Source organism: Bactrocera latifrons, unplaced genomic scaffold (assembly GCF_001853355.1).
Source record: "Bactrocera latifrons isolate USDA-ARS-PBARC rearing strain unplaced genomic scaffold, ASM185335v1 scaffold_86, whole genome shotgun sequence".
Classification (NCBI taxonomy): Eukaryota; Metazoa; Arthropoda; class Insecta; order Diptera; family Tephritidae; genus Bactrocera; species Bactrocera latifrons.
The window spans coordinates 525,966-535,855 of NW_017537556.1; the positions used below are offsets into that span (position 1 = coordinate 525,966).

Below are 9,890 nucleotides of genomic sequence, written 5' to 3' on the forward strand. Positions count from 1 at the left end.
GTTTTCTTTTTAAAAAGTTGTTTTGAAAATTTTTGCAGAAAATATTTGCATTTTTTTAGTAACATATGAAGATTTATAAAATGTTAAATTCTTAGAAAATTAGATCAAGACTGCAAAATTAATTCTTGAAGTGTGCAGAACGAAAATTCTTAAAATCGAGTTTTGCAGTTAGTCCTAGTGGCCACATATTTAAAATTTAATATCATCACTTAAAAATTTGTTATTTATTTATTTAAATTTCCGCATATATTGCACATACACACCACATACATATATTCGATATCCTTACCTGTGCTAATGAGCAATCCTTCACCAAGCCATGGCTTGAAGAATTTGTATTCGGATGATTTGTCTATGTAGACTTGGCTGCTCAGCAAAATTTCAACGTCACGTGGATCATAAATGAAAACGACCAGCTGTGGACCGATCCACATTTTGGCGATATTTTCAAATTCAGAGCTCTTGCGAATAACGGTCTTAAAAACCGCTGCAGGGCAGATATAAAATGAAAAAAAGAAAAGAGAGAGAATGCATTTATTCAGAGACAATAAAAATGTCACAGTTAAAAAGATTTATAACTGTAATATGTTATAAATTATATTTTGCAAATTTATAACAAGCAAACAAAACTGTTTAGAACATTTAAGTGCTCTGACAATTACAACAAAATTTATCTAAATTTTTAAGAAGAAACATTTTCTAAGAGAAGAAAAGAAAATTTTTGATGGAGAATGAAAAAAAATGTGCTTTAACATGAAAATTTAGAAAACTTTTAATTTATGCATTATTTAAATACTTTTGAGTACGTGTAATTGCAATTTCATAGCCAAGAATTTGTGGGCTAATATTCTATATGAAATAATTTTTATATAAGTAAACAAAATGTATTTATAATTGTCAAGAAATTTTTACGCAATTAAAAAAATATTTTATGAACGTGCGAAAAGCACTACAATAATTAATGTTTTTCCTTTAATATCAAGTTTTTGTAGAACTTCATTGGAATCGTAATAAGTAATGTAAAATTATTAAAAACTAACATGTTTAGTAATTAAAACATATTTTAATCGAATATTGATTATAAACTTTGTTTAATTACAAAGTTTCTCACCAAAATTGTATTCATTACTAAATAAAATACTACAAATTAAATAGAAAAGCATTAAGAAATACTAATCCCATTACCATAAATCATTACAAAATATTTACGATTTATTAATTATATTCCTGTCGCTCTAATAACTAATCAATTGTGGCTTATAAAATTAGTGTTAAAGTGAAAACACCACTAAATGCAAAAGCTATACTTGGTAATCATCAATAATTCTTGAGAGTGGAAAGTAATCTATCGATATTTTGTATATTATTAAGGTATAACGAGTTAATTAGGAAGCAATTATAATTTTATTATTATTTTCTTATTACGTCTCATGCCTCATCTTTATTTATAAACATACCTACAAATAGAATTAAGTAATTATAATTACAAATTATAATCACATAAAGTACCAATCATAAATATAATATATAATCGTATGGAGTAATTAATAAGTATTGCATTACAGTATATATAATTAAGATAGTCTAGTGTTTATTAGTAGTAATTATACAAGATATTATATAATGGCTAACAATACCTATTTATAATTTTTATGCTAAAATATGCTGTTAATAAGATCATAAAGTAATTTGTATGTAATCTATCTATAAATAAATATTTAATATAATAAAAATAAATATTTCAATGCGCTACTATTGTAATCAAGAGAAAATAACTAATAATTATATAAGAAAATATGCTTTGATTATCAATATAACGAATTTTTAAAAAAGTATTTCACTACAATATTATCATAATTCAGCGGCATTTGCTTGTAATTATACAATAAACTATGTAATGATTAACAATATACTACATTTTTAAAATAAATATATAATATAAAAAAGTAATTGAAATGTAATTATAAATAACAAATGGCATTACTCCGGTATAACTTCATTAAATTTTTAATAGCATATGTCTAATATATATAATAGGATAGATAAGTGGAATATAAAGTAATTAAAATGTAATCTTAATCAGTACTGCCAAAATTTCAATTTATTTTCTCTATAAAACGAAATTAAATTTTAAGATGATTGTAATTAATAAGTATTTAGTTGCAAAACTATTGTAATTCAGCATTATTTACTAGTAATTATACAAAAAAAACTAATGATTAGCAAAGTAATGTATTTTTCATAAAGTAATTACAATGTAATTAAATTAAATAGAATCGAAATTTTGRTATAAATAATATTTCCAAAAAGTAATTCAAATGTAATGGTAATCAGTAAGCCAAAATTTCAATGTAATTTCTCTATATATCTAAATAAAATGCTAAGGTGATTGTAATTAATAAGTATTTAGTTGCAAAACTATTGTAATTCAGCATTATTTACTAGTAATTATACAAAAAAAACTAATGATTAGCAAAGTAATGTATTTTTCATAAAGTAATTACAATGTAATTAAATTAAATAGAATCGAAATTTTGGTATAAATAATATTTCCAAAAAGTAATTCAAATGTAATGGTAATCAGTAAGCCAAAATTTCAATGTAATTTCTCTATATATCTAAATAAAATGTTAAGATGACTGTAATTAATAAGTATCAAGTAACATAATTATTATAATTCAGCATTATTTACTAGTAATCAAACAAACAAAAAAAATTAATGATTAGCAAAATAATTTTTTTTATTGTAAGATTTTTGATATGGAAAAGGTTTTCATAAAGTAATTATAATGTAATTGTAAATATAGAAACGAAATAATGTTTCCGTGGAGTAATTAAAATGTAATGGTTATCAATATAGGCAAAATTTCTGTTTAATTACAACAAGTTTATTAAAAATATGCTTCTACAAGAACAAACTTACATGATGCCGGACCGAATACGTCCAACAAATGTCCAATAATGGGCAATCCCTTAGGTCCCGGCAAACGATCGGCCAACTTGTAGAGATGACGTCGCGATAGACGCCAGTAAGTTAGCCATAGCAGAAAAGTGGGCAGCAGCAGAAAATAGAAAACGCTGCTGGGCGAAATCAGGACATGATCCTTTAAAACTTCCAGTGACATATTGACGTACACTTTACTTTAACGCGGTAATATTAATTTAGTAACTATTTTTTTATAAACTGTTGACTTATTTTAATTTTTTACGATATTTTTATTGTATTTTCACTTAATATGCTTTTAATTTCGTATTTGTTTGTGTGCGTGTGTGTGTATTTTTACACTTTCTGCATACGCGTTTCGTTCAAATCTTCGCAGACAACGATTAATTAAGTCCTTTGGCCATTAAATAGTGCACAATTAATTAGTACACATACATAGACATTCGCACACGATAGATAATATTGTATAATATTGCATAAATTGTATGTAGAAACGGTCTGGGCACCAGCATTTGTATTAATATATTTTACTGTATTGTTTGTATGTATGTATATAGGTACATATGCCACTTAATTAGCGCTTTCCACCCTCTTCATGCCATATACAAAACCAAGTATATATGTGTGTGTATATGTATGTATGCACACTTAGTAGTTCACTATGCTTGCTTTGAGCATTCACAAACACTATTTTTCTACTATTTAGTTAATCCACAAGGCAGGCACTTCCTCTTCAGCTGCTAATATTATGGTTGCTATTGTTGTTTACTGCCATTCAATAATAACGATTGTCTCCAAATGCCCGTTCGCGTTCAACTGGTGGCGTCCGTCCGCCTGTGGTGCGCTTTTATAGCTTTCACACTGAGCTCGGAGCTAAGCCTGAGCTGAGGTGAACTGAGCTGAGCTTCAGCAAATGCAAGCAAATCCTCAAATGTACAACAACAGCTCAGCGGAGATAGAAACTGTAATCGCGATTTACATGCCACAAGCCATTGTCCACTACTGAGCCGGTGCTCGGTCAAGTTGTGATTGTGCTTGGGTCGAGGCGGCGTTGATTGGCAGAGCTTTGCGCCACAAGCGCGCACAATTTGGGTGAAATGAGCTGTGTTTAGCTCACTGCCATGCTGCCATTGTTGTTGTTCGAGCGACTGTATTATGATAAGAGTACAGTTATTTGAAAATTCGCATCAGCGCACTGGCTTCATTTTGCATTTCTCGTGCAACTCATATCGGTCGGAAAATGAGCGGCGCTGAGTGAAAGTGAGGCTGCAATTTTGGCGCTCAAATGAGGTCTCTACAAAAGGTGTCGGTGGCGTGTCTGAGAGTCTGCTGTTGAAAGTAAAAGTGGAATTGCTTTCATTGACTAGGCGCTTAGTTAAGCTTTTCGTGGTTGTGATCAAACTAATTTGCAATGTTTGTAATAAAAATTAATTTATAAAATACTAATGTTATTACATATAGTAAATTAAAATTTTGATTCTTTATCGGCGTTTTTTTTTAACATAAAGTCCATTTGCATTATTTTTAATTAATATCAATATATCATAAAGAGAAAGGTTTATTATTTTACCTTTTTTGAATATCAATTTTGTTAAAATAATTTTCTGAGGTCTAAATGGAGCAATTTTTTGGACACTTCTGTTTTCGAAACCAATAGAAAAAAAAAAAAATTTAGTAAAAAAATTATATAAATAAATAACTAAAAATTCAAAGTAAATCAAGTAATATTTTTTTAATAAAATTATTAAATTAACTTTGTATTATTTTATTTGGAAAACAATTGTTTGGTTTTTATTAATTATAAAAATCCAAAAATCACACTTAACACTGTATATTTTTTGCCGCGAAGTCTTTATCACCCAGCAGAAAACGTCAGAGACCGTTCCTACGACGGGTCTACGTAACCCGAACGGACCTGGATTTTTATCCAATAGACGTCAGAGACCCTATAAAATATATTATAAAAGATCGGCTTGATGAGCTGGGTCGATTTAGCCATGTCCGTCCGTCAGTGTGTGTATATGGGAGCCACAGAGTTTGTCAGGAAAGTAATAGGACTGATTTTCATCCGCCGCAACTGTACTCCGATTGGAAGTTGCACCACGACAACGCTCCGGCTCATACCGTCTTCCTTCTGAACAGCTATCTAATCAAGGCCGGCATCCCAACGCTTCTGCCGTGTATATGAATATAATATTCTTTTCTTTTCATGCTGGCGGGAAGAAGAAATTCACATAAGTTTGGTATTATGGCAACCCTGATACCTTACTTGACACTAAAAATTGTATTGTATTGTATAATTTAATAGCTTGTATAACCGTATCTATCGACCTATAGATCGCTTTCGCATTTGGGATGACAAATTCGTGCCGACAATCAATCGGTTGGCAAGACGACCTGAAATATCTCTTTATGAGTAATCTTAAATTCTAAATTCGTCTGGAAAGATAGTATGTTTTGGAGTCTTAGGGCAAACAATATAGTTACAATAAATTCAGTTTCTATCAGAGTTGCCATGTTGTTATTTATTAGAAAGAAATTATTTTTAATTTTAATTATTATTTTTTGAAAAAATAAATAAATCATCTATGTATGTATTGTATTATTTAAATTATGTGGCAACTCTTCACAAGATAATTTCAACTTCAAGCATTTTTAAATCACCTWTATTTGATATACATATTTGCAATCAATTATATTATAAATATTATTATTGACTGAAAACTTAAAACAGGTGGCAACCCTATTTTTTAAACCTCATTAACCATTTTCAAATCTCTTTTGTTTGATACATTTGCAATAAGTAGTATTTAAAAAAATTATTATTGATTGAGTTAAACAGGTGGCAACCCTATTTTTTAAACCTCTTCATTTAAGTAATAATAATGTGAACAATAATTTAATATTTCATTATGAAAAAATGGAAAAAAACATCATCGAACTACTTGTGCACTCAAAGCATTCAGTGCGCATGCGCGCAGAACTCACAACAGCCTGCGAGGCAACTTGTAGTTAACTAATGCCTAACAGATTCGTGTACAATAAATATGTTTGTACTAATGTTTATACTAAATTTGAAATGGGTTATGTACATACATATACACGTGGTGTAAATAAAGGGTGATCCGTTTCGAGGTTTACTACTCTTTTTAAGAAAAAACGCTGAAACTTCAAATTTAATGGAGAATGTTTATTATCATTCGAAAAAAACGTTATTTTTAAATAATTTTTGGAACATTATCTCTTTCAAATGTTGGCCGCGTCTACGTCTCAGATGGTTCATCCATTAAGTCCAATTTTCGATGACTCGTTGGAGCATTTCTACTCCGATTTCCAATCAGATCAGATCACCCGTTATTTTTTTTTACATATTTAGATATGTATGTCTCTGAAATGACTTGTAGAAGTAGAATTTAAGTTTTTTATAATTCCATTCTGAAACGAAAATTGCACTTACGTATAACAACAATGAATGCGTCATATTCATTCAGCTTGCATTTCAGCGAATTTTTCTTTTGTCTTTAGTTTTTGAGTAAACAAATTCATTAGAAGCCATTTAAATGGCAGGCAGGTCGCCTTTCGGTTAGTTTTATAGTTTTTGAACTATATATGTTATGTCACTTATGTCTATATACATAACTTGTAAATAAATAAATGCTTATACTTAGAAGCTAATATGTTCGTGTGTGTGTGGCCATGAAGGTGAAGCAAATACAATTAGTAATTTTTAAAAACTTTGTATTTGATTTTGAAATGAAAATTAAATATATTGTTAACTGCTTTAGAGCAATATAATGATAAATTAAAGATACATTCCCAGGCAATCTGCATTAAAAATCAATAATTTTTGGAACAATTTTGGGAACATTTAGAGAATATTATTCTATATGTAATAGAGGCGCTATACTATCGTGGGTGATACAGTGATTATAGCAATTTTTCTACTTTTCGATATAATTTTGTGTGTTTTTCTGAATCAAAATAGGGCCCCATCTCGGCGATTATCTCTTCTTCGTAGTAAAACCTATCCAGCGATTATTCTCAAAATTTTACAGTCCTAAAACAAAGTCGCTGTGGACCAGTTCTAGCGCGTTTCAAACTCAATTCAAACAACTTTTATAAAATAACTGATTTTTTCTACCATAGATGACCAATATCAGATAATTGGGAACATTGTGAGCCGTAGAAGATATACCGCTACAGTCATCTAAGTATTCACAAAGTACTGTTTCAGCGTCACGTCATCCCGCGTCAATTCTCTATATGCCGCCGCTTTTAGTTTACGAAGTTTCTTATAGGAAGTAAAGAGTAGTTGTCCTCTGATGATTAGTTCCCACTTACCTTGCTGTCCGGAAATTACTGTGTAATGTCGCAAATTTTCGGACAGTCGGCCTCTGGTCATAATGAATGTTAGTGTGAAGATTAGGGTGGTTCGTGGCTGCCCGCAGGGTTCCATATGTGGTCCATATATTTGAAATCTCATGATGAATTCTCTGAACCGAAAACTTCTCTAGATACAACGTTCAATGTTGGCTTTGTTAAGGGTAATCTACAGACAGACAGAATATAGCCTGAGTCTGTGGTTTTTGCTTAAGAGGCATGGGCCTTCGAATGCATTTTACTATCAGAGGAACCTATCTGATAGGTCGGGGTATTTGTCTGGGATGTGGTCTGAGGACTGGATACATGCACAGTCCAAAATATCCGTTGTACTCGGACATTAGGTGACATCTGGGTAATGTGGGGATTTGCGAAACTGACGGATACTTTGATGTTAGCGGTATTACATTCACTAGTCGGAATGCCGAAGTGTTAGGGTTGTATACGCGTGAAACTGGGCATTAGTGTTAGTTTTTTGTTTGTGATGTCTGTATAAGGTCCAACTACTGGCAACCAGCCCAGACCTGTATGGAGGCTCAACTGATAGTAATTTCGGCTACAAAGTCTGATCGGAGACTCTGGTACCAAGAGAAGCAGGAGCCTTTAAAGTTCGCTCCCACCTACTCATGCGGAGGTTTTAGATGGACCTCGAATACAACCAAGGTAGTTAGTGTACCCATTTCACCCTACCAATTACTGAAAATGCCAGGGCGCTAATCAACGCTCTGACATGATCACTGAGGTGTAAGGCTGTTGCCTTCAGGTACCCATGTAAATTAGTCTTTCTACTCTCATCTTGAAATATCAGTTGCTCCAGAGAAGGTCCACAATTCTTTATTTTCAATTCATTCTATATCTACACGACTGAATATCCCATATAGTCGATGAATATTATTCCAAACGTATCGCATGGCGTCTATAGTCATTCTGTGATTTTTATAGAGATGTGAAAAATATATTAAATTGATTCGATCACGATTATTTATTTTTTTTTTCGAAAAAGTTTTAATGCAGTTCATATTGATACTCAAGTTACGAAATTTATTTCATTTTAAGAATTTAATTGATTAAAGAAATAAGGGTGGCAACCTTTGTCACATAATTATCTTCCACTACCTTGTTTTTATACATTTATGGTCTCATATTGGAATAATTATATTGCATATTTATCAATTTCTTGAAATTAAAATTATGAGATAGGTGGCAACTAGTACTAAAAAAATTTTCAACTTTTATTTTTGCATGGCAGTTTTTCAATTTTTTAATTTGAAATTTCAAACAGCTGGGAACATTCTATTAAATTTTGAAATAGGTGGCAACATTTTCCCAGAAAAAATTTCAACTTTTACTTTTGTATAGCGGCTTTTGGCATTTATTTTTAAATTGAAAATTTCGAACAGGTGGCAACCTTCTAAATTTGTAAACAGGTAGCAACTCCTTCCCAGAAATTTCAACTTTTACTTCTGCGCAATTATTTTTAATTTTTTTTTTAATTGAAAATTTCAACAGGTGGCAACCTTCTTACTTTTTTTAAACTATCGAAATGTTCTACATTTCAAAAGTATTAGTAAAATCGTGTATGTGGCGTTTTGTTAACAGGAACGTGATGTATTTTTGTTGCGTAACTCAATTTTGTTGCAAACCCATGAATTTGAATACCTAAGCTTAAAAAGAATCACATCAAAAAAGCCCATACTTGTCTTATTATTATATTTCAATGTATGTTCATATTCTTGTGAAAATGTAAACATATGTATGCGTGCATCCATGAAAAACACGATATGAAATAACTCATTTTATCCATACAAAACAAAAAACTGAAAACATTCATTTCATCAAAGCTCCATAAATTTCCCAACACAATTACTTAACATGAAATCAAAATATTTAAGTTTCTCTGCTTTGTTATGTTCAGGCACGCGCTTAATGTGGAACATCCTGCAACACATACATACATACATATAATGTACATCGGTGTTTAAACATTTGCAAACTTATTACTCATAAATCCATTCTTCAAACGAACTTCCTCAGTGGCAGCGCCGTCGAGCCCCTAGCTCTCCTTTTTTACTGTTACACACACACAACCACACACAGATAATTATTTGTCTTGTTTTATATTTTGGCGGTCTCTTTTTTCACCGTTATCACGCAATTTTATGGGCGAAATGTGCTAAATGCCTGACATTTATGTTAATAAAGAAATCATGAGTTGCTCGCGGGTTGCGTGCGCCCCAAAAGTGGGGGAGTGTGAAAAATGGGGAGCATAAAAGGTTATTGCTGTTAGTTTGAAGTTACATTGATTTATTTCGGGAGGAATATGCTAATGCGAATATATCATATATGCTAAGTAGGAATGAATCTAATTTCGTGTTATGCATGTGTGTAAAAGTGTATGTGACAGGCGGAGTCCTCGGATGTTTGTAGTGTGTTGAAAATGAGAGATGCGGTTAGAATATTAGCATATAGAAATTTGTGTATGGAATTTATAAAAATATGGCAAAGAAAGTAGGGAGGAGCTGAATGCTGTTTGTAATTGTTTTTTTTTTATAATTATTTTTTCATT

General features: G+C 31.0%; 1 protein-coding gene across 1 annotated transcript in view; it reads right to left on the reverse strand.

Annotated features, from left to right (window-relative positions):
• Window positions 1-3,935, reverse strand: part of LOC108977281 (cytochrome P450 4g15) — a 20,392-nt gene extending 16,457 nt beyond the window's left edge. Inside the window, exons 1-2 of the mRNA XM_018946891.1 lie at window positions 2,924-3,935; window positions 290-487 (exon numbers count right to left, since the gene is read on the reverse strand). Coding sequence (XP_018802436.1) covers window positions 290-487; window positions 2,924-3,125 — 400 coding nt within the window. The 5' untranslated portion in view covers window positions 3,126-3,935. The remainder of the gene's footprint in view (window positions 1-289; window positions 488-2,923) is intronic.
• Window positions 3,936-9,890: the final 5,955 nt, after the last annotated feature.